The sequence below is a fragment of the Anser cygnoides genome, chromosome 1, assembly GCF_040182565.1.
Source record: "Anser cygnoides isolate HZ-2024a breed goose chromosome 1, Taihu_goose_T2T_genome, whole genome shotgun sequence".
Classification (NCBI taxonomy): Eukaryota; Metazoa; Chordata; class Aves; order Anseriformes; family Anatidae; genus Anser; species Anser cygnoides.
In genome coordinates this window covers 4,422,553-4,447,631 of record NC_089873.1, presented here as the reverse complement: position 1 = coordinate 4,447,631, position 25,079 = coordinate 4,422,553, and the positions used below count along the sequence as shown (strand labels likewise).

The 25,079-nt window shown below is 43.5% G+C and overlaps 1 protein-coding gene across 3 annotated transcripts in view; it reads left to right on the top strand.

Annotated features, from left to right (window-relative positions):
• The window catches only part of SFMBT2 (Scm like with four mbt domains 2), a 117,428-nt gene that overhangs the window by 67,402 nt on the left and 24,947 nt on the right, over positions 1–25,079 (top strand). For all 3 annotated transcript variants that reach the window (XM_013185441.3, XM_048062515.2, XM_048062516.2), the window contains 8 exons: positions 3,356–3,457; positions 4,108–4,255; positions 9,338–9,420; positions 11,101–11,227; positions 17,394–17,507; positions 18,777–18,819; positions 19,395–19,465; positions 20,628–20,767. In XM_013185441.3, coding sequence (XP_013040895.1) covers positions 3,356–3,457; positions 4,108–4,255; positions 9,338–9,420; positions 11,101–11,227; positions 17,394–17,507; positions 18,777–18,819; positions 19,395–19,465; positions 20,628–20,767 — 828 coding nt within the window. The remainder of the gene's footprint in view (positions 1–3,355; positions 3,458–4,107; positions 4,256–9,337; positions 9,421–11,100; positions 11,228–17,393; positions 17,508–18,776; positions 18,820–19,394; positions 19,466–20,627; positions 20,768–25,079) is intronic.

Below are 25,079 nucleotides of genomic sequence, written 5' to 3'. Positions count from 1 at the left end.
GGCCTGGAGGGTTGCAGCCCATGCAAACCGGCAAATTTTGCAAGTGCAAGCTGCTCTCAAATGGCAAGAGTGGGGCTGAGTTGAATTGCTTCCTGGGCTTTGCAGTGAGAGTTGTGACAGCCGATGGGTTTGGGCTGTAAGTGACAGACGTTCATTCAGTGGAGGGTTCTGCAATTTTCCATTCATTGCTTGTAAGCACCATTGTGGGCTGTAATCCATCATGTTAGAGATGGTGACCCTTTGAATGAGCAGCTCTGGTGCTCGTTCCACGTTAATTCATTGTACTTTCCTTGGTGTGATTTTCGCTTTGCTGTAGGGGATTTCTCAGCATTATTGTGGCTTGTCGGGCTAGCTTTCTTGACTGCTTACCAGCAGTGAGGGCTGGGAGGTTATTTCTGTTGCCTGTTAGACAGGCTAGCTGCTTGTGTAAATCTGCATGGTCAGTGGGGCTGTTTCTGGGAAGCATTACCTGCCAGCAGGAGTAGAGGTTCACCATGCACGGGGCTATAAAGTGCTCCAACTGACCTATTCGACTCCATTGCAAAGCAAATTGAAACTTGCTTGAAGTAGTTGCTAGAAATTAATGGCTGGTGACATCCTCATAGGTGGCTTTGAATGCCATGGACAGTCATAAAGGGTTGGTTTCTGCCACCCAGAAACATTTCAGGCACTGCTTTTGCTCTGCTGCACGGTCTGGTGGGGAGCAGGGGGAAGGTCTCACCCCTTTGGTCCTCTTCTTGCAGCTGCTTTTATTTAACAGGCGTCTTCCCTGTCAGTGTGAATAATGGGAAGAGAGCGCAGTTCATTATCCACTGTATCACTTTGAGTCTAATACTAATTAAAAGCTTTGCCTTCACTTCTGTAAAACCTATTCTTAGAAATTATGTAAATTAATTGGAGTTTTGAAGAGGAGCATATGCCAAATCCTAAGTAATTCCCTGCTGGCTGTGATAACTCCAGCACTGGAGCCGGAGAACGGCATTGGGATCTATTTTCTTTTTGTGGCTGCAGAAATCTAAGGCTCTTTTGGTAAATTTTGATGCTTCTCTTTAACAAATATGTGAAAGAGAACAAATATCCAGACCCTGACTATTTGCCAGAGAGGTACAATACAAAGGTTTTTTTTTCCATGAAAGCTTTTCCATCTCAAAAATGACATTTAACACAGACATGCTTTTTGCTTCCACAGCTCTTCTCCAAACAAATGTACGTTCCTGTTTCAAAAAGAATTTTCTGCCTTAAAAAGGAGACGTACCTAAGATCCCACAAGTTCCCCTTGGGAGTTTATTCTGGCTGTTAATTTAAACATTAAAGATGTTTACATGCCCCACTGAATGAGAAGGGAGATTTGATCCTAAGATACATAGCACATGGACAAAAGGGGATGTGCTTTTGAAGTAAAACAAATAGCTTTAAATGTTATTAACTTCATGATTTTTCCTACTTAATTATTCTTCCCCTTCAAAAAAGGCCAGAGTAAAAAAAAAAAAAAAAAGAAGGAGCAGAACCAAAGAAACTGATTCAAATAAAAATGAGAAGCAATATGGTTTTAAGTATTTTGGTCTCAATCAACAAATCACTTACAAAGTTGGTGTTAACTACTTGCATGTTTAAAGATAAACATGATTAAGTACTTTGGTAGATCTGGGCTTATTATGTAGTGAAGCCGGATGCGAGCGTGAATTGAATCCTGTATCTTCTGATGGGAAGATGCTGCAGTGTAAGCTTGCTTCCAGATGTACGTTTTGCACAGTTGCCTTTTCTTTACAACCTCACCCCAAGGATTAAGAGGTGCTGGGTGTGGACCCTCGTGTAGGAAAGGAGTCATCCCTCCAGCCCAGATGCTTTCTGCCTTTGGAGATTTGAAGTTCACTGCCAGTGAGGTCTGATTTTTGCAGCCATCATCTTTTCCCAGCTGAAGTATTTTTGGTAGTAAAGATGGCAGTTTCGATAACCTGTCTGACTGATGCATCCCTTGAACTGTGCAACGTCTATATACAAGGAGCCAAATTCTCTTCCCTGAATCAGCCTTTTATTCAGCGAAACGTTCACATCGTAAAACTGCCAGAAATGGGTCTCTTGGCTTGCTGGGACTTCAGTGATGTGGAAGTAACTGCCAGCAATTGCAAGTACAGCTGATGCTGTGCTGCAGGACACCCGAACTCCTAAACGTCTGCTCCTTCCTCAGCCATTAGTCCATTGTGGTGCTTTGGACCATTATTGCTAAATCTTCCTCAGTTTCCCCATTGGTACATACTTCCCCTGCTGTGAAGCTAAAGTCATTACGATACTTTTTTTTTGACTGCTTTTTGGTTCTCACATAAAAGGCACTATAACATCGCAAAGCTGGGTAAGATGAAAACAACTATTCCTTTAGCCTTAGTAGGATCTTGTAAAACCCCTTATCTCTAATGGCACCGGGAATGTACAATCCCAAAATAGAAGTTGTTAAGTCTGCAAGCGAGAACAATTCTTGGGAAGGAAAGAACAACGACATACAACTTCAGATCAATAGAAAATCATTTTAGAACAAGAATACAACATGTAGCAATGAATGTAGGTGGGAATGACACTGCTAAGCACTTTATTAGGTAGCTTTCTGCATGTATTTTTGAGTTCAATGTGTGTGTGCATGTTTTAAGTGTAACAGCATCGCCTTTTATGCATGTTTTGGCTGAAACACAGATTGTTAAGAAATACTGTAGGACACTTTTATTGAATGAACACAAAATACGATCATTACTTTGGGATTAGGATGCCAACGTATATGCCTATTGGACAGGGATCATGAATGATGGAGTAATTTGATAGACGTAACAGTAAACTGATGGCAAATTAGGGAGTTGAACCAGGGTTGTTTCTGGGCTTTGGGACTGCATCCTGCTGATGCCACAAAGCTGTTGCGTGCAGCCTTCGGGGCACAGACAGGTTTGATGCCAGTTGAAGGTGTCATGATGGGCATGTACCTGAACACAGTTCCGTGTTTTCCCACCACCATGTTCTCTCATTGCCCACCTTTTGGGTCCAACTTCAGTGTCTGCACTTTATTCTACCTTCGATATGGTTGGAGAAAAGACCTTGCCTCTTATGGTACATGGCAACCAGCACAGGTCTGTATTTGGTGCCCTGCAGGAGCCAGGCATCCACCAGGGTGAATTAGGGCCATCTTGGGCTGCTTCCACCCATAGGAGGACCAGGAGCACCTGGTTGGATTTGGGGGTGCAGGTAATCTGGCAGTCAGATGAGTAACAAAACCCACATGGAGACATTTCAAACAGATTTCCAAAAGTATTGACCCCTCCTTGGTGGATGGTGCTGACACACCGCCTGTTCTTCCTCCCCGTTCTTTCCCCAGGACCACGCTGATTTGCGAAGCCACTTCTTCACCGTGGGGATGAAGCTGGAGGCGGTGAATATGAGGGAGCCATTTCATGTCTGTCCTGCATCAGTGACCAAGGTGAGCTCCTGGCAAGGAGGGCTGGGAAGAGCATTCCTACTGATTTCCACAATATTTAGAAAAACTCAGGAGTAGTTCTTCATTGCCTGGAGAACACATTAAAAAACATGTTTAAAAGTCATCTGTGAATGTTTTCCTTCTTCGGGAATTGTTTCTGTCGCACCAGCATCACTAGGTGACTATATATGCACTTAGATCTGATTGGGATGATGTCCATCTACCGCTTTCATGCAGAAATAGGGAATCTCTCTTATATCCCTGTCTTCTCTCCATGCATGCGTATTTTCCCTGCACATCTGGGAAATCCTTTGAAATAAAACAGCTGGACAGATGGGGTACCTGGGTATTTAATTCACACTCTCAAAGCAAGAGAGGGGAAGGCCATGGGGTCTCCAGGGTTGCCTCCAGTCCCTGCTCAGCCATGGGCACACCGAGTGACCCTGGATGATGGAGCTTTCCCTTGCCTTGGTTTACGCATTTGTAAAACTCAAGCCTTGATCTCTTTGGCAGATCACTTTAATGACAAGTGTTAGGTGACTAGGGGTTATTTTCAGGAGTAGTTTGATTCCAGTTTGTTTCAGCTTTCTGTGTTTGCTGGTGTTGTGGCGAATTTAACACCTGATTTTGTTTCCTTCTTTTTCTTCCCTTAGGTTTTTAACAATCATTATTTACAAGTGACCATTGATGACCTGAGACCTGAACCCAGCAAAATCTCAATGCTTTGCCATGCGGATTCCTTAGGGATCTTGCCAATACAGTGGTGCCTTAAAAATGGAGTCAATCTCACACCTCCCAAGGGTTTGTATTCCTTCTCGATGATTTGCAGCTTTCCTCTTAAGGAAGCTAGCCTCCTCTTATCTGCCTTTAAAACCATGCCGCTTTTTGCTGCACAGCATCACATTAAGCATCTCCAGCCAGAGCATCTCTGTTGAGTCACTGGGGCTGTTCTGGCTTGTAACAGCCTGTGAACATCTCTGCAAACGTGCCATGCTGATAGATTGATGTCCATGTGCTTTGAATTCTGAAGCAAGCTACACTGAAGCCTAGGAAATTCTTGCAAAATGCATCTTGCTGCTGCTTTGTGTGTGCAGAGCACAAGAGGAGCATTAAAAACCGTATTATGTTAGAGACAAACCAGGCAGCTCCACTACAGCATCCCCATAGGTGCAATGCTGAGATGAAGCAAAGCTCCTAAATCTAAATATCTCCTGTATTGAAATCACCTTGTGCCTCACCAGTAAGCTCATAACTGCCTGCTAGGAGCATGTAGACATTTCTTTAGCTGTCTCGAAAAAACTCCAGGCGAGCACAAATTCAGAGCAGTGCTCGGGTCAGAGCTAGGAGAAACAGCCTCCAACCATGCTGTTTCCCAACTTTGTAGCAGTGCAGTTAATTACTTGCAATTTCAGACAACCACCTGCAGTGCCTTAGCAATATTTCTTCACTTGCAAAATACGTTGGCTCTCTGGAATTTTGGATTTTTGAATCTGGTGTTGGACTTTTGCCAAAAAATGGCATTGCTTGGGAGAAGAAGAAATGCTTAAAAAAATCCTATGAAGTTGTGTACAGGCATATTTGTCTTCATTTTGGGAAATTACGTGTGTGTGTGTGTGTATATATATATACATATATATATGCTTCTGCTAATCCCAAGGAAGTGAAGGGTTATTCCCTGCCAGATTCAGAGTCCTCTTACATAGATTGTAACTTGAAATTCTCACCAAAGTCCTGGAGCCCTGTGCGTGCAGCTGTATATGGTGTATCTATGATTAATTTGTTGCTTTTACTGAAATAAATGCACTCTGTGGATGCTTTACCTCCCTTCTGCTTAAATTCCAGTGTAAGGACAATACCTGTGTAAGTGCTCACTGGCCAGAAAAGTTGCTAAAAATGGAAGTAAATTCAGTGTTTTCTTGTTTTGTTTTGTATGGATTTGATTATTTTTTTTCCATCACAAATTCACATGCAGCTTCCCTCAGGCCAGCTAATTAACTTAAGTAAACCATAGGCCAGACATTTCTCTTTAAAGGGTCATGGCCTATTAATTTCCAGTCCATGCTGGTACAAAGCCTGTCTGAGGTGGTGTTTTATGGGTCAGGTGTATGAGCACTCTCTTTTAGACACCAACATATTTAGAAGTGTCTGTAGCATCCTTCTACCTGTCCTAATGTATTTCTCAATTTGGTCAGTAAAGTTTAAACAGCAAGGAGGCATCTGGTGTGATGTCTGGTGATTGGGGTCTACCTGGGCTCAGAAAGTATATAAAGTCCCTTTCTGCTGTCAGATCAGAAATCATGGAGAGGAGCTATTAAAAGAAGTGTACAGCAAGTGGTATATAGATGCACAAAATATGTGGTTTCTTCTAGTGTGAATGGGGACTGCATGCCCAAAATACATCTTAGGACTTAAGGTGTCAAAAAACTCTTCCATTAGCAAGCACGCACTTCAAGTCACTAAAATGTGATTAGACACTGGAGCACTTTCTGAAAAAAAACAACCAACAAGAAAAAACAACAACAACAACAACAACAACAACAAAAAAAACAGCAGGAAAATATAGATCAAAAGTGAAATGCATCCAGACCCACATTTGAGGTGTTCTCTGAGAAGGATAATATCAGCTTTGGATAGAGAAGTAATCAGGGCTGATATGAGGGCTCCAACACTGCTGTTGAATCGGTCTGTGGAAGGAGGAGGGAATCCCACCATTTCCACTCAAACCACTGGATGGCTCTACCTGCCCTGGGGCATCCAGAATTACCTTTTTTTTTAAATGCAGATTTGACAGTTCTTCTGCTTGGCAATGTTGACAAAATTTAGTGTTGCCTAAATGGCTCCCCTTGTTGAAAGGCAGAAAAAAATTCCCATGGATCAGCAGATGACAAGGGAAAACCACAGAAGTCCTTTTTCTCTTGGTGCGAAGTGTCATTGCTATATTCTGGGCTTGTTTGTTTGGGTTTATTTATGGTTGACAGGGAGGTTCTCTGATTTTAAAATTAACTGATTTAACTTCATCAGAACAGCATGGCAGGTTGGGATATTTGGGTTCAGAGTACTTTATTTCTTTAATATCTGTTCTTTTGCTTTTTTGCCTGTCAGGCCTGTGTTGAAACCAAACATGTAATAGATGAGTCATGAACAGGAGGTGCAAACATTTGCTACTAGAAACAGAGAGCAGTATTTTCCTGTACAGTGCCAAAAATGAATACCCATTTACTGCTGGTGTATAAACATTGAACAAGCACTGTTTATATTTATTGGAGCTGGATTTATAGACCACTTCCCTTTAGAGTGGCAACCATTGTTCCTTTTTATGAGCTATTAAGAGGGGGAAAAACACTGCAGTAGCACTCTTAGTTATGAGGCTTACTAAGGAAATACCATTTCCAAAACCTCCATTACATTTGTATTGTTACATTTATTTCTGATTAAACTGCCGAGAGTCAAGATAGCAGTCGCAATGAGGTTTTACACGTATGGGGGGCAGTAGGTGAATCATGGAAGCCGAGCTTTGAACATTATTATGTGGGCTGAGCTTTAAAGGCTAACAGTATGGGGATGCCATGTGCTAATGAGGGCACACATTTACCTTACATCATGAGGCTCTGTGAAGAGGTCCAGGTTTGGCTGAAGGTTATTCTTGTGTATGGTCCTCATGGAGCAGTCCTCGTTGGGCTGCTGAAGTGAGTTACAGCAAACTGCCCTCCTGGGTTTTGTTCCAACTGAAGTCTCCAGCAAAGGGTCTCGCAGAGATTTGGGTAGTGCATGGCCAAGCCAACAGGTTGTGTGTGACAACTCAGGTTTTTTATATCCTGCTGAAACCCTGTCAGCGTGCCTTTCCCATCCACTCTGCCAAAATGAAGAGTCCAAAGCTGTTCATGAGGGGTTTAAATCGGAGACATGAGAATGTGCAGGGTGTGGGCAGGTTTTTGGGTCCCTGGGAACATCATGGGGTGAGCCTGATATTATTTAGTATGGATAACTGCACTGTGGCTGTCTCCATCCGAGTCCATCATCATAACTGCCTCTGGAATCAATGAAGTGTGAAAGGGAATTTTGCAGAGTGATTTTGCTCCTCGTGAAGGAGGACAGACAGATCACCGCTAGATCTGCCTACTTCTCCATTGACTCTTCAGGGAGCCCTGGGATGACAGACACAGCTCTAGGCACCGCCACTGCAAACGTCTGTACGTGATCAGATGAATCCCTTCTGATAGGATGTGCGCTTCTCCTCCTCTTTTCCATTTCATTTTATGAAGCTGAAAAGTATCTGGCAAGTGAATAACTAGAGAGGAAAAAGGAGATGGAAAAGCAGCAGTAAGAAAATACTATTGTAGGAATTGGTTGTTAATGTATGTGAAAACAATACAGGGAGTTTTTTCATATGAAAAAATGAAGATTCCCTGTAAGTGGTGGCCCTTTTATACTTCCCTGTGCATGTTTATTTCTAGCTTTCCTATCATTATTGTGTTTTACTATTGCATGTTCACGTCCCACTGAGACAGGCATCTTAGGACCCTTTACTGCTCACAGCTTTATCTCATTAATTTGTTTGTCAGGAATGCAGTCATTAAGTTTAGAAGCTCGTGTTATCCCAGATACTTGCATCTTAGCAGGATGCTTGGGACTTCATTTTCAAAGTTTTTAAATCCTTTTTTTTTGGATCTGGTTGATGGATAAGTGACTACAACTCAGTATTCCAGTCCTTTCTTGCCTACAAAAAAAATCACAATTTTCACTGTCATAAATGATTCATTCCCATCTGATCTTGAGTGTCCCTTTTTGACTGTCAATGAAAAAGACATTAAGGGATATTCTTTAAGATTGAGTCCAGGCTGAAATGCCAGACAGGGAGATTAAGGGGAGAATTTGGCCTTTAGATGACTCCTGAAACTTTCCAGTGAGAGTAGTTCAGCAATAATGTTATTACAGCATCATCCCAGAGCCCTGGACAGGGTTAGCACTCAGTGATAAGAAGCACTATAAAAACTTAGGCTGAGAAAGAGATTAAAATTAATCAAGCAAACAACAAAATAAAGCAACTAAAAAAAAAAAGACCCCTTTCCCCAGGAATTTATTGCATGAACAGCCACGTAAGAAGTGTGGATGAGTAGAGATTTTGTCTCTCTGTGATGGGACTGCTCAAGAGCTGCCCCTGTAAATCACTGTCCCTTCCATTTTTCCCTAGAACCGGAAGCTGGGAGGATCATCTGGTTGCTGAGACTTTAGGAATTGGGAATTCTGGGTTCATTTTCCTGCTCTGCTTCAGGTTCCCGTACGACCTTGGGTAACATGCTGACTGCAGTGGGATTCAGCTCGTGTATGCTGAGCTGCTGGAAAGTCAGTCATGTAGGGTACATCCGTACCAATGGAGAGAGGAGAGTTTATCTCATGGTGTGAGACGGGATGGATCATCTTTTGTTTGTGCTGGCCCACTTCTTGTTGACTGCTGATGAACCCTTGATGTCTCGCTCCACAGCTCCATCTTTTAGATACCTAAAGGAAGGAGAAAGAGGTCTATGGCTAGTCCCACCTGGAAAACAGTGACAGTAGCACTTGTTGGTAGTTGCAGGTTTATTAAAGCCTAAGAGATGCTCACTGGAAAGGGAAAATAAGGAAAATATGTATGTTTTGTTACTTTTTAATAAAGACGTGAAGTTTTCAAAGGGAAATGCAGAAGTGGGTGCTGGAGGGATGCTGGTGTTGGCCCTCAGGATGTAGGAACGGGCATTCAGGGAGCTCTGCTGGTCCTGCACATTTCACTGAGACAGGGTGGGATGCTGAAATGCAAACGGTTGTCTGCTCGGGGCCCAATTTGTGCTGTCCCTCTGATGGGAAGCGGTGGCTGATAGCACGTTTTTCTGTCTTGTTGTCCTGCAGGTTACTCTGGCCAGGACTTTGACTGGGCCGATTACCAGAAGCAGTGCGGAGCGGAGGCGGCGCCTCACCAGTGCTTCAGAAACGTAAGCTCTCTTTTTGCCTCCGTGTTGCTCCTGTCAGAACACGTAAAACACGATTGCTTCCACCAGAAAACTGCAGCAAGACTCTTGGAGGTCCCCCAAGAGTCTGTCTGTCATAGGAAGGAAGCCAGAAAAGTGTTTCAGGTCTATCTCTAAAAGAGAAAAAATATGATCTTACTCTTGTCCTGACCTGATTCAGTGAGATTCCCTGCTCTTCATCTCTTTCCCAAAAGCAGAGTGTTGGCAGTCCCATGTCACACCAGCCGTGTTTCTGCATGGCACATGGGGGCTGTGAAGTGGCTTTCCCCATCCATAGTGGCCCAAGCCTGGCCTGGAATAAATCTTTGATGGTGAACAGCTGACCTGAACACTTGTTATTGAGGAATTCAGAAGACCTGTGCCACCAACAGAGTTTGACTTGGGAATCAAATCAGAGTTAGGTTTTCTTTGCCCCATTTATTGTGCTTTCCTGTGCAAAAACCTCTGCCTCAGAGGACTTCAAGTTAAGATTTCTGAAAGTGCAGAGGGAAGGTGGGCAGTGCTGCTTTGCACTGATACAGTGGAAAAGCTTCACTTGTGCAAGCACCCTCCCTTTACTTTTTATATCCTTCCTTTTTCTCAAGTAATAGATCTGTGCTCTCAACACCAGCAGCCTTGAAAATAGCCTCTGTGTAATATTCTCCAAAGATTAAATCAGGTCTAAGCGCTATTTTTTCTCCTTTTTTTTTTTTTTTTCAAAGAAACATTAATCAGATGAACATGTCTGTTATTCTTTCACTCCTGATAACAAAGTTCTCTGCAGAGAGATGCAATCTTACTGTTGCCGCTTGGGCTACCTCCCTGGCAGGTTGGTCCATTTGTTTCATGTCTGTGAGCAGCTCTTTGATGGAAGCCTTTTTGCAGGCACAGCTCGCACCTAGTGCAGCCAGACGTGGTGCTGGAAGTGGGTATGCTGTAGCTGTTTCCCCAGGGGGGATGTTTAACAAGGAGAGGCAGTTATGAAATAGATTGACATGACCAAATGCTTAGTAAAATAAACTCCCAGCTAACTGTTTTGCCATTGATCCTGTATAAATTAGCCTCCAGCACTGAGCTGCAGTGAAAGGAGGCAGTGTGATGATAAATGAGGTTTCCTTGTTAGGCAACATAACGAGCATTTAAACAAACTCACCCTGCTTTTCTGCAGTCCTGGCCAGGTCTGTTTTTTGTGGGGTGAGGCTGATCTGTGCTCTGGGCAAGGCTTGGGACAGTCCAAGCAACGCTTGAGCTTAAGCAAAGGGAGAGGGGACCCTGGAAGTGACAGAGTAGCATTCTCACAAGCTCATGACCCCATGTTTTGGTCCTTTTATTTCTTATTTGGGGAGATCACTACTGATTTGGGACCATTGCAGCCACCTCTGGCCAGGCTTTGCTGGTGTGGAATAACCTCCTCCCGGTCTCAGAGAGTTAGAGATTGGTGTAAACCATGAATTACATTGCTTCCTGATTTGTCACCATCATTGGCATTTTCATAGGCATGTCCAGGGCAGCTCCATTTTAAACCTGGATTCCTTTGGGTTCTTTGGTGTCTCCTGCACTTACAGCAGTAAGCAGACGGTGCTAATGCTATGCTTCCCAGCAGAATATTTAAAGTCATTCAGTGCTTCAGTGCCATGTTCCAGTGTTGGTCCTTGGCTCTTTCAGACATCCTTCAGTCGTGGTTTTACGAAGAACATGAAGCTGGAGGCAGTGAACCCCAGGAATCCTGCGGAGATATGCGTCGCCTCGATCACCTCAGTTAAAGGACGGTTAATGTGGCTTCACCTTGAAGGTACGTGTTGTATTTGTGTGGTTCACTCAAACCCTCCCTGTTTTGTCCTTCATCCTCTGCCCAATATTGCTTCCTTCAGCCTTGCCCTTTTATACACTTTAAACAGTAATATAAGTTTTCAAGAATTGTCTTCTGCTCTCTCCAGGAGGGAGCCACAAGACCTTCCACCCTCCAACCACCTGGACTTTATTAGAGTGATCTCTGTTGACTATAGAAATCTCACTGCCATCATGATAGATCTCTGTCCTAGGAATGGGTGGGATGTCTGCCTTGTTTATATGGCTGAGACTTCCACTGATATTTCCAACATGCTCTTGTGGGATCTCAGGTCCTCCTGCAACCTCCTTCCTCCTTTCTTTGCTCTTCTTTTCAATCCTTCGTTTCCCCTAGATCCATACTGTTACATGTGCTGTTCCTCACCATGGCCATTGCCTGCTCACATCCTTCCACTCTGTGATTGTCTCACTTCTTTCATTGACCTAAGAGAGCTTTTGTGGGCAGTAACTGTAATAGTTTAGAAAGCTGTCAGCCTGTGGAGAATACAATGACTTTACAAGCAGTATTAGGAGAATGCTGAAAAACTATCAGGGCATAATGCTGTATCAAACCCTCCATTTTTACCTTTTCTTTAGTGAGGTATAGGTGAGCTCATTTTTGATGTGGTTTTACTCTTGGGACTTCTTTTACCTCAATTCATCTGAGCAAAGATGTCTGAAATTAGGGTAATTTAGAACAGCAGAGGGTTTCTTCTTCTTATTGCTTTAAAAACAGCGTTATTTGTAAAATCACTGAGAGCAGAAAGCCATGGTTATTTAAGTGTTTTGATGAGCACTGTGATAAACCATAAAGCTGTTGTGTCCTTGTCACAACATATTTTAATTTTTACCCATCAAGCTAACACACTATTGTTAGAGGCTGCTAACTTCATCTACAGTCAATATAAGGGCTTCATTTTCTCTCTGAAATCAATGGTAATTGGGTCAGCATCAACTACAAATGCCATATGTTTCTTTGCTTTCTTCTGGGGAGCCACGAAAATATCAAAGGCACATCAGGTGGCCCAGAGTGCTGCCCATCACCAGGCTCTGTACGATCTGTGCTCCTGCTGCTGGATAAATGCTTGGGGGAGACATGCTTGTGTCTGCCTTGTGCTGCCAGCCCTGACGCAGTCAAAAGGGAACATCTTGCTGTAACCCTCCCATTTGGAAAATAAAGTGCATTTGGTTAAGCTACCATGATGAAAGGGTGATGATAAAATGCCTTCATTCCTTTGCTTGCTGCCACGTATTGATAGGTAGAAACCATGTAGCTCTGCTTATGCATATCTGATAGATGCCACTAGGTGTTCCAAGGCATCTGGGAGAGATTGGGCGGATGAAAGAGCAGCATTCTTTTAAAAACTTGCTACATACAAGCCCAGGAAACACAGTGGCATTTGTTTCTCAGTGATCTGGAAGGAAAGCAAGGCATGGTCTTATCTGCAGCCAAAGGTGTAGTGCATGCTGTTGGTATCCCAGGCTCCGAAGAAGAGGAGGAAGGGATGGGGAAAAATTAAGTTTGTGCTAAGTTACAGATACAGAGTTGCCCTGCAGAGACCAGAATCGAAAGGAAACAGAGCATCTTCCCTTTGCTAAAGCCAGTGACACCCGCAAGCTCCATGGGAGCCATGTAGTGGGAGCTGGGAGCGAGGAAAGGGGTCACCCATTTCTTCTGTGATGGCCTGTGGGGGCAGGATGATGGCTCAGTAATTCTGCTGAAATGCATTAAAACCAGACTCTTGTCAGGATTGAATGTGAAAGCAGGGTGAAGCTTTATTCTCAGACATTATTGCAATTTTTTTTGGCTCTTCCAGGGTAAAACAGCTAGGAAAATGTTAATGGGGTACAAACCATGCTCAGGCACATGATATCAGGAAAGGACAGACCTACAGGGGTCAGGGCGAGAGGTTTCTGCATAGATCCCATGGGAAATGAAGTCTCATGCATATTCTGCACAAAAGTCACCTTCTCTCCTCTGCAAGGTGCTCAGCTTTCAGTTTTCTGGGGCTGGGAAAACACTGAAAGCCAGACTGATGCTAACAGCTTCATCATCCCCTGGTGCAGGGGAAGTACTTTTCCCTTCAGCACCATGGTGCATTGATTGTAATAACCCAAGAAGTATTTCAGCGCCTGACAATATGCAGTGCAGTTTGTACAAGAGGAAAGGTCTCAGATCAAAGCCCTTAAAGTTAGTAATAACATTGACATGTAACCCAAAGTACCTCATCTGTGCTAGCAGCTTGTTCTGAAATGTAACAAAGGCAGATGTTCGGTGGCATATAGCTCTACAGAATCAGCATTATATGGTAGACAAGGTTCTCCCGGTGCCTCTGCGATAAATCCCTTTCTCAGAGATTTATAACTCAATTGCTACCTAAAGAGAGATTCCTTCTGATCTAAAGCTTGGCAGGCAAACTGCTTAGTGCTTGCTGTGTCTTTGCTTCTAAGCCCTGCAGCTTGGGCTGGCTAAAATCTGGGGAGATCTTCTTCCTTCTCTATCACCAGCATGTAGCTTTGTCCCCTCTGTGTTTATCTCCAGTGTGCAGAGCAGGTACAACTTTGTACATCTGCTTTTGGTAGAGCATCATGCAATGGCAGGTTTTGTTTTTTTCATCTGTGAAAACCAATTGCCTTCAGACTCATGGTAGCTAAAGCTCATCTGCAGCCTGTTCTGGACACTTGGCAGATATTTTTATGAAAGAACTGGAATTAATGGTTGTTTGAAATTCACTTTTCACTAATACCATTGTTGAATTTACACCCATGTGGTCAAGGAATCTGGCCCGTTTTCACAAATGCCCTTCTTATATTGGGAGGTGCCTTCACTTTTCTATATGGATTTGATGGGGTCTGGGAATCTTTCAGAATTTTTTTTTTTTTTTTAATCTGTAATACTTTTTCAAAGGGACTCAGTGTTCACTAAACTGCCCATTACAGTGAACAAGGAATGCTGTTTCTTGGGTCTTTAAATCAACCGGTCCTCCAAGGCCCTGAATAAAGGCAGGGAGAAAGGCACATGTATCGCTCCCTTCCCTTGTCGCTTTCTCTCTGCCTTTTTACTCTCTTAATTTCTTAAAGGAAGTTTTTTTTACAACTTGTCATAAAAATCCTGTGTGTATGTCCTTGCCTTTTGAGTTCTTATATATAAATGCTTTACACTTGTTTTATATCTCAATACCAGGAATAGAATGATCTGTAGTAAAAGGAAAAGATGCAAAAGACTGCAAAAATAAAAAGAAAGCTTTGCTGCTGCTGAAATTCGTGACTGCAGTATGCACAGCGTTAGCCTAAAACTAGGCATTAAAAAAACAACAATGCAGAACACTGCTTGCAGAGTTGTAAAATAAATGTGGCTTGGACTACGGCATGGTGTTTTTTTTTCAACTCCATTAATACACTATTGTTTCTAACTGATTATTTATATTCTGGTAGCAGCAAGACTCCCAACTGCCATGGGAGCCCATCACTGAAGACCTCGGGTCCCACCATTTATCATGGGCGCGTCTGAAGCTTTCATTGTTGCCCTCCCAGTTTCGCTGTTTGACAGCCCAAACTGCAGCCATAAAACAGGACGCAGTAGTTAAGCAGCGCCGAGTTAGACATGAGGGAACATTGCTTAATAAATCATGCTTTGTACAGTAGCAAAACTCTGTAAACTTCAGGGCAAGCATTTAATGAGCAGCAGTATAGTTCCCCTGTGGACGGAAAGAAGTACAGGGCTGATCCGAGGCTGTGCACATCCCATCACTTGCTGCTACTTTATTACTCATCATCTGCATTGTTAATTTTTACAGGTTCATTTTAGATTTTAAGGCTGAAACTTTCTGGTGTGAATTTATACAAGTAATAATGTACACTCTCTGCACAGACTGGGAATTTAAGGAAAACTCTCCTGTTAATCGCTACTCCAGAGAGGTGTTCCATAATTTTCCCTCGGATGGTTTTCCAGAGTTGCTGCACTATTCTGCCTATCCTATAAGATTTATAATGGGAGATGGAAATTTTCCTCACCCTATTTCCATCTCCCTGTTCCCTGTTTTTCTATTTAACCTCTCAAGTCTCACGGACATTTCTCGGTCTAGCAAGATGGCAGCGTAAAATGCAGCAGATGAAACTAATGAGTTCCAAACAAGCTGCTTTCCATTTACACGAGTTAGTCCAAATGAAGCAGTGAGATGTCGGAAGTGGAAGGCAGGATTATTGATTGCCAAAGGGAAGAACAGTGCAAGTGAGACCAGAATAGCTGTGATTATGTCTTACAAGAAGAATAGTGGTGTTGCAGCAGAACAGACATTGTGGTGCTTTCTTGCTCGTCAGGGCAGCTGCAGCTGGTAAAAACAGTTTTCATGCCACATATATTGTTTGTGAGCAGGAAGGTACCTCTGATTCAGTTATTGAATCAGAATAACACCATAGGACAGTTACGGTCATTAAAACAGTAGATTTTCCCAGGTCAGTTGAAATTTCAGTGTGTTGATCTCTTGCTCTATTTATGACTCGATCCATTGCTGGCTCACCTTGTGAGTGTCTCGCCTCTGACTTCAGCAGTTCTCACATCTGATCCTTGGCTGGGTTTGTGGTATTGGGTGAAAATGTTTTGCACCCTGGAGAGTGCATCTTCTGTCAGGTTCAAATTGAGCTGTGACCATTTGCTATTTCTTCGTGGAGGTAAATGTTTGTGCAGGGGATGCCAGGCTGCATCCTGCATTGTGTGGCTTCATCTTTTCTTCTTCCCTTCCCTGCATGCTGGTGAAGGAGACCAGATCTTCAAGGTATGATGCATGAGCACAATGCAGGGCTCAGAGGAATACCACGAAGGCATCCATGAATTTATGCAGACAATGTGACTGCTTTTTTATTTTTATTTTTAGTTTTTTCTCCACCATTCTAAACACTAGCACCAATTTCCTGCTTCCTTTGGTTTTCAGTACAACCTCACACTCTCAAAAACACAGCAAGTTTATTGCTAGAGACAAGACCAATCCAAGTGCTGCAACTCAGTCTTGATGCCATTCCCATCACAAAGTTCAATTACTGTTTCAATTACACTGCAAACCCTTGATGAACATTCATTAGTGGGAAGCTCCCCGTAGTCATCTAGCTGAGCGCAGCCAAACGCTGCTGCACTAAGCAGGAGGCAAAGATGCTGTAACAGATGCAGAAGTGAGGATGCTGCAGGGGAAGCTGCTAATCCTTTGGTCTGTTTTATTAGGAGATGATCTCATGCTGGTGCTGGTCCTAGCGTGGAAATGGCAGAGGCACAGGAACTTGCTGATGAGGCTGCACGAGCACAGATGGAGTTGAATTGGAGTCGTTAAATGGTGTCTTGACACAGGGCCCGGAGTTGTTTCTGAAAGACCTCAAAGTTAGTGGGAATATTTCCAGTGGGCTTTGAGTGAGACCCAAATAAACCAAGACAGGCGAGTGTCTTCTGAAGGAGACATAGTAACCAAGCTGGAAGAGATTGGCTTTAGGTGGAAATTTCCCGTGAGAATTTGGAGCCAGTGCTATGTCAGAGATCTTAGTGCATCTATCCCATTTAGGGTTTTTATGTTGCCTTGTTGGTGATCAGCTCAAGTTTCATGTGCTGTGAGGAGCATTAGGGGTATTCATGGTACCTCTAGGCAGATGAATGGCCGTCTCCCACCTTTAAAAACAGTGGCTCGAGGGCAGAACTACGCAGAAAAGCTTCAGGGGAGCATTGGGGCATAAAGGCCTATCACGTTAGCTGCCATTATGTTATATCCCATGTGCATGCTCTTACCAGTAAGAGTAAGCACCCAACTGTCCTTCTGCTACTTTGCTCGTGCAACTCTACGAGAGAGCCAATGGATCGGTCAAGCTGTCTTGTTCGGGAAAGTCATGCGTCAAACTGGCTTTTGGCTGCTTCACTACACACCCCTAGTGTGCTCTTAATGTGGGTTTTCTCCAGTATCACATTTCACTGTAAATGCAACAGCCTTATCATCGCTGTCTTTGCAAAATTGAAGATGAAATGATGCCTGATTTTGATGCAGGGAAGCAGATTTATTTTTACGTGTTCCATCATTTGCTTCCCTTGGTTTGTGATGAATGCTTGAGTGGCTCTGAGCTCATGTCCAAATTTCATTATAAATTTGTGTTTATAGGTTTACAGATGCCCTCTCCAGAGTATATAGTTGATGTAGAGTCTATGGACATTTTCCCAGTTGGCTGGTGTGAAGCGAATGCTTATAACCTAACTCCACCACACAAAGCTGTTTGTAAGTATATAGAAACCTCAAGCAGAACATATGTATCAACAGTTTTATCAGGGAGTTTGGATTCAGCCTGTAATCCAATTCTTGAAACTACCAACCTAACTAGAGGACTAGTAACCAGCCTGCAAGCATACTGTAATAAACAGTAATAAATCTAATTAGATGCTGCAGCACTGCTATTACATAATTTGTACTTGTCTGTGTGATCAGTCTTTCTAAAAATGGGATGGTTAGCACTGGGAAAGGCCATTTTGTGGTTTGGGATTGCACAGTGTGGCTTGTGGGTTTGCAGTAGGGTTGTCAAAGAGAAACCAAGTTTTGTTGTGCTGAGCTGAGTTCAGTTAGGCAACTGAGTGAATTAAGGACACAGGACCTCGAATTGAGAAAAAAACAAAACAACCGTGAAGTATAGGCCTGGAGGGACATAAAGAGGCTATCCTGGCACTCTGAATCCAACACAGCTTTACCTAAATTGAGAAATGTCTACTGGCCTCTTACCATGGATCTTCTCCACCTTCCCAGGGTATCTATCCTGCTATTTCACTGCCCTTATGAGTCCAGGGATTTTCCTAGTGTTTAACTTAAATCTCTCTTGGCACAAGCAAGCCCACAGTGTTTTGTCCTACCTCCAGTGCATATTAAGACTGATTTCTTTCCTTTCCATTCACGTTTGAAGGCGGTTCATAAGTGCCTAGTGGCTTGGTGTTGTTCTCCTGTTCCTTGCAGAAACTATTCAACCCTGATCTCAAGCCACCAGATGAAAAATTAGCCTTGCTGTTTACATTAATTAACATCTGAAACGCAAATTTAAAAATGTGTCAGCCCTTTTGAGGAGTTAAATATGCTTAAGTTAAAAATCAGGCAGCTAGGGCCTAATTTGGGAGAATACTGCTATGGCAACATTATGCAGCCTTATCGCAATTTATAGCTAGGGATAAATTATGCTGGAGGTAATCATGCTTGTAAAATGTAATCTTATCCATATGTGTTTCTGTATGGAAAAATATTTGTGTTTTTATTTAATTTTTTTATATTGATCCCATAAAACACAATATTAGCATTCCAGAGGAAGGATTAAATGTATTATTACATCTTTAAAGCAGATTTTAATGATGTAGTGACTTACTTAAAAATACTAGGAAAAGATGGTGATAGTAATTAAGTACCATTTCATTGTGTTATAGTCAGTGCATTTATACGGCTTTTTATGCATTATGGGTGTATTTTATAGGACAGAAGAGTACAAAACTAATTCTTGCTTCATTTTTGCAGTGCGAAGGAAGAGAAGAGTTGCAGTTGTGCAACCAGAAAAGCAGTAAGTTTTTGGTTTTTTTAAGGTGATATTTTTTATGGTGATTCATCAGGTCTTCCAGGGGAAATAATACACAGCATCTGAGTGAGTTTGCTCAGTGCCACCCAGATACTGCAGCATAGTTGCAATGGAATTCCTTTAAATCTAGAATATTTGTGAACATATTAGAAAGTCTACGTAAAAGAAATTTTTGCTAGCTGGGACAGTGCAGGCATATCCAGTGCCTGAAGGCCAGTAAGGGATACCTGGGTAGGACAGGCATGCACCAGGAGAGCATTTCCCCGTCTAACCCTTCCAGTTCCCAGACACTAGAATTTAAAGGACTTGAATGTGAATATTTGCAGTCCAAAGGGCTAAAGCTCACGGACTGGGGTGCATTTTTGGAGGACAGGCCAGTCTGGCTCCTTCTTCTGCAATATGCAGGTTCTGGACTATGATAAAATGTGTGGAAGCAGGGTTGCGTTTGATGCATCTCCAGTCCTCACTCCAGGCAGATGGTGGTGTGTTTCATGGTCCAGCCTGAAGGCTGGTTCTGACCCATTTAACCCTAATCAATACTCCAAATTGCTCTTTAACAGGTTACCATCCACAGTGCCTGTTGAGAAAATACCTCATGACCTCTGCCCGGTTCCTCAGCCAGACACAACAGGTAAGGCTGCTTGACACCAGCGGAATCTCAAGGGTCCGTTGCCTTTATGGAGGGGGACAACCCCAAAAACGGAGTGTGTGTGTCGTATGGGTGGGGAGATAGGACCACATCCTCAGGGGGCGCAGACCTACAAGGCAGTGCAGGGAGTCTCAGATGTACAATATGCAAGGGTCCAGTCCTCTGCGTGGGAATGCTGTGTCTTTCTGGGTTTATTGAGGTTCCCCTACAACTTGCCCGTTTCAGCTGATGATGTTAGGGCCAGAAGCTCTGGTGGAGATGGATGTGGCTTTCTAATTGGCATCTATTAAATTGCTTACACCAGGGCTTAATGTGTCCCAGTGTTAGCATCATGACCATGTGGTATGGCTGCTACTTCTGCTAAAGGTAAATTTATCTCCCATTTAGTGGTGGTGGGAGGCACCGAGAGTACAATATTCATTCAGTTAATTGTGGAGACACTGCAGGAAGGGCAGGATTTAATTCACTTTATTTCATATGTCTATAGGACACATATCAGTATCTGAGCCAACAGCCCAGCTCTCTGCCATAATCAGATGTGGTCAAATGAGATTTTTTTGGGTATGATCATCTAAGCTATTGTGGACAGCCATTTGGATGGTGTCTGGAAGCGTCTGCTTCTCTTCATGGGCTGTAAAGGAGCCCAGGATGATTAGCCCAGATACAGAAAACTGCTCATTAGACCCGTGTCATTTCAGGGGAATAGTACCCAAGTTCTTACTGGGTTGGAGAGTAGCTAAACAGGGATTGTGGAGCCCTTCACCTGAATTTTCTCCTTGAGCTGATTACATGCCTGGTCAGAAGCAACTAACATGTTCCCTTCACAGCATGCTGCAATTGAGTTGCTCAGGTTCATCTGCGATATGAGTTATGAAAGAGCCTCGGGTCATATTATGAACGAAATCCCTTCCCGATTCTCCATGCAGTAGGGTGTGCAGCTGTATTAGTTACCATTAAAAGCAATTAATCTTCCTGTGTTGAATGAATTCGAGTAGCAGAGGCTTCTCTACCTTCCATCTTAGGGAAGACTTTTTATGACCCCCATTTTATTTCTCCTCCTTCTCCCATCGCGGAGGAAGAAGAATAACCCTTGTTTTATTTTCCCAAAGTGTACACACACATCAATGACACTTTCTCCTTGCAGGCACCATCAATGGAAGATACTGCTGCCCCCAGCTCTACATCAACCACCGCTGCTTCTCAGGTCCATATTTAAACAAAGGCAGAATAGCAGAGCTACCTCAGTCTGTCGGGCCTGGCAAGTGCGTGCTGGTCCTTAAAGAGGTATGGCTCAGCTATCTTTTGGGAGGACTTCAGGGGAAAACGTGGGTCGTGGGTTGCTGGGCCCAGAATTTAATAAGGAAGTATCTAAAATTGTGCTGGAATGCTGTGGGAGCTTCCACAGGTTGAAAACACAAGCTGGGAAGTTGGGGTATGTGCATGCATTGGGGGTTTTAACACGAGAGGAGACATTTCTGAAACATGGGGAGTTTTCTTGGTTGGGAGCAAGTTTCATCTAACTGTGGCTGCTGTGCAAGAGAATTAATGTTCTGGCCAGAGCTGTCCCTGAAGAGGACCTCTGTGGTTGTAGCCATCAACCTGTTTCTCCTGGCACAAGCAACACAGCATCCACGCTACTATTGACCCATCAGATTTGGCATGGGGGACACCTTTGTATGTGTGACCATGGTCTTATGGAACTCAGATCATTGGGATTCAACGTGAAACAGGACAGAAAGTTAAGCATGGGTGTGTGTGTGATGTGCTGAGTGGAAGCTGTGGTGTGCCCAGCTTCCACTGGTGTACCGTCCATATACAGATGTGAGACAGGATGACTTCAAGTGGGAGAGGACAAGATGGTCCTGTTGGATAAGCAGGGTGCCATTGGTCCTGTGGGCACTATTTCAACTTGACTGGGGTCTTCCAGTAATCTAGGTCTTCCAGCTTTCTTGTCTGTACCTACATGAACCCCACTTGATGTGGATCTGAGCTCCCTCTGCCTGCAGAGGAAAGGCAGGGGAACCTTCAGGGCTCCGTCTGTCTGATGTATTTTTAAGACCCTCAGTGCCCAGCTCAGTGAGGAGGTTTAAGTTGTCTGAAGTGAGATGGATTTCATCCCTTGGCAGAAACACCTGAAATGTGAGATTCCTCCCAAATCACCCACCAGATTTGAAAACATGCTTGTTCTGTACTGTAGAGTGACTCCCATGTCCTCACTCCCTGCTTGCCTCTGTACGCTGCTTTAACTAAACACGGCATCACTGCCAGTTGTCTCACATGGTTAAAAAAACAGGCCACGAAGAGAGCCCAATAATCCAGCTGCTTATGCAGGTGGGACACTTGGATCTGCAAAAAATGCAAATCAAAAATAGCCCTCAGCAGAAAGCAGGATAAAGTGGTTGCAGAGCACAAGTTGACAGCTGCCAAATTTGAAAGCCAGTCCGCGGTGGTGTGCTGGTGAGGAGCGTTAGCAATCTGCTGCTACTTGAAAACCAGGCAATGAAAAAGCAACATGGGGGAAACATGAGGCATCCACAGCTAGTGGGTATGCTAACGTTTCTTCCCCCTCTCCTCCTGGAATTTGGATTTTGAAAATGTAAGTAGTGCAAAGCTTCTGCCAGGTCCTCCCCTAATGTCTCAGGGCTTTGTTGCATAGACTAACACCAGCTTCTCCAAATTCCTCAAGAATGGGTTCTATTACTGACTGTGGAAACCAACCGAAGTTTTCTATGAAATCCAGTTTCTCTGACTTCTTGTAGAATTCCTTGCTGAAGGAGCAAATAGCAGTGTCAACAAGACATGAGCATCTTGCTTTTGGAGACATAAATAATTCCCAAAGAGCAGGACCATGGCAATGTCCCGGTGTTTCTTAGTGGTATTTTGAAGATAAATCCAAGCTCATTAGGTCTATGGGGACCAGGTCTGGGTTCTGGAAGGGGTGAAGAGAAGGCATTCGGGGTGTTGCTGTAGGGGAAATACACCTGGTTCCTATCAGCAGCTGCCAAGACAAGAGAGGTGTCAGCAGCTCAGAGAACCATGGGCAGCAGTGAGGATGGGTATACACAAGCAGCTGGAGGAGGCAAGAGGCAGCAAGGAAAATGTACCTACCACTGAATATCTTACCAGCTACCAAAGCACCTAAAAAGATTGCAGAGCTGAGTGCTGAGAGCAGTGCAGGAGATATCTCCTCCACCCTAAACCCACAGCCACAAGGCTCTCCAGAGCTGCACAGCTCACAAAGGTCCCTATCCCTCCAAGCCCAGTCTCAGTACCGAGCTTGATGGCTTTGTCTGGCTTTATACCCACTGATGACATGGCCCAGAAAATGCAAATGCATTATAATTATCTCTGTCTCACTATATAGGAGAATTACAGGCCATTGTAAATTATGCATCAGCGTAACTTGTCTGGAATAGATAAATTATACATGGGCTTTACTCTGGCAACACACAGGGGAGTGTGGGAAAGACAACCCCAAACAACAGCTATGAAGGAAGAACAGATACATCAGCAGTCTGGTGGGAGCCTTTTAAATCACCCTGGTCTCCAGTCACAGCCCTCTGCCTTTAGAGATGTTCTAGTTAAAATTTGAACCTGTGCCAGACATGAGCTAGTTCACAGTGGGCAGCAGTCTCTGTGATAGAGATGATGTTGTGTTTGACACTGATGAAAACCCCAGACTGAAAACAGCTGAATAACCATCTCCTGCCCCATTCCCTGGCCTGGATTCCCAAAACAAGGAGAGAGCAGATGTCCTCTCTCCGTTAGTACCAGGTGGTGGGAGACCTTGCTCCTGGCTGGGTGCTGAGCAAGTAGCTCACCATCCCCTGCCTTCCTCTGCACTCGACCATGAGGGATATATCAAAAAAATGCAACACAAATGGGATTCGTGCTGCTCCTGAGCCATCTTTTCCCCCAGAGTCATGTCCCCTCTTTACATCCATCAGTGAAACGTCATTCTGGATCCAGCTCCAAATAAATTGGTGCTACCATTCAGTACACAAATAATGAGATAGCTGTGGATGAGTACTGCTTGGCTCTGGTCTAAACGAAGTTGGGAGATACCCTTGTAGTGTGGACTAGGACCTCCTACTTCTAGTTGAATTATCTGGGCCATTCTCACCTGGGTGCTGGGAGAGAAGCAGCATGGATAGGTTTGCTTTTGTGTAACACCTCTTTTCCAGCACAACAGGCATACCCTTGATTTCTGCCCACTTGCTTTGCCCCAGCATTGGATGCAGAGGTTGTGAGCTCTGCAATGAGGAAGCTGCTAAGGTACCACCCAGAATGGCCCCCATTGAGCAAGATTTCTCTAAAATTTTGAGGGCAATTACAACGTATTTTGTAGTTTGATCAAAAATACTGGCTTTAGTTCCGTGTTTGTTACTGCATATGTATCCTTGCATCCATGCAAAGCCTGGATGATACCTCATCCTTCTTAAAGCCTGGTGGTTCATTACTCCTGGTGCCAGCACAAGTCTTTGGTTTATTGTGGCTTCCTTCACCCCAAGAGGCAAGTGAGTGTGTTAGTGCCTGTTGTTTAACATCAGCTTCAAAGTTTATCTCATTCCTGAGATTCTTGTTTGGAAAAGAAGTTGAGACTGGGAGCCAAGAGACAGTGGAGGCATCAACTGCTGCCATCCAACAGCTGCATCTGGGCTGGAAAGTAGTGGCTGTGTAGTAGCTAAGATATGTAATAAATACTAACTTTAAGTTAAATTAAAATAAACACACTGTCAGCTACAGATACAGTTCTTGGGGCAAAATATCTAAAAATACCAAACTGTTCTTCTATCTATGCCAGCAACTTACCACAGCAACACTGTAAAACATAATGAGATGTCTTTTTTAAGACTTCGGATGATCTATAACCCACCATATCTTAAGGAAATATGCTGTAAAGATTAATTAACCTCATTGCTTACTGCTATTACTATTTTTAAGACACTTTGCTCTTTTTCTATTTAGATGAAAATGGACTTAAAGGTAGCATGACTGTTAGCGTTTGCCACTGATGCAAACAGGAAAAATGAGCCAGCATTTGTGAAAGAATGCTATTACATTCTGCAACTTGAATTTTTATTTTATTTTATTTTTCTGCACAGCGTGACTTCTTAGGAGAAATTTGCATAATTAAATCATGGTGCTCAGAAAATTACATAGCTTGTACTGAGCCTTAGGTGTATGATTGAGTCACGTTGATGGTGTTATCATTAGTTATAAGACATTGTGTTGGGATAGCAAAAATCTTTTATAGTCTAGAAAGATATAAACTGTATTTATACAAGAGAGTTCACTTACACTGCCCTCAAGACTGCTCCATGGAAGTCAACTCATCTATAGTACATCCTCCAACTTAGTATCTGGCCATTTGTATTTTTGAAATGTCATAGACTGTCATAAGCATGTCACCACTTGAATGCTACCCCCTTGACTATGGCAAAAGCTCAGTTTTAAGTGCTTTATCATTTAATGAGAGAATCAAATAGCTCTTCTTTCTCTGCCACACAGGCACATCATTATTCCAAGTAAAACGAAACAACTTCTTACTGTTTGGTCTGAGGCTAGCCTGGGAATTAGGGTCTCTCCTGTTAGG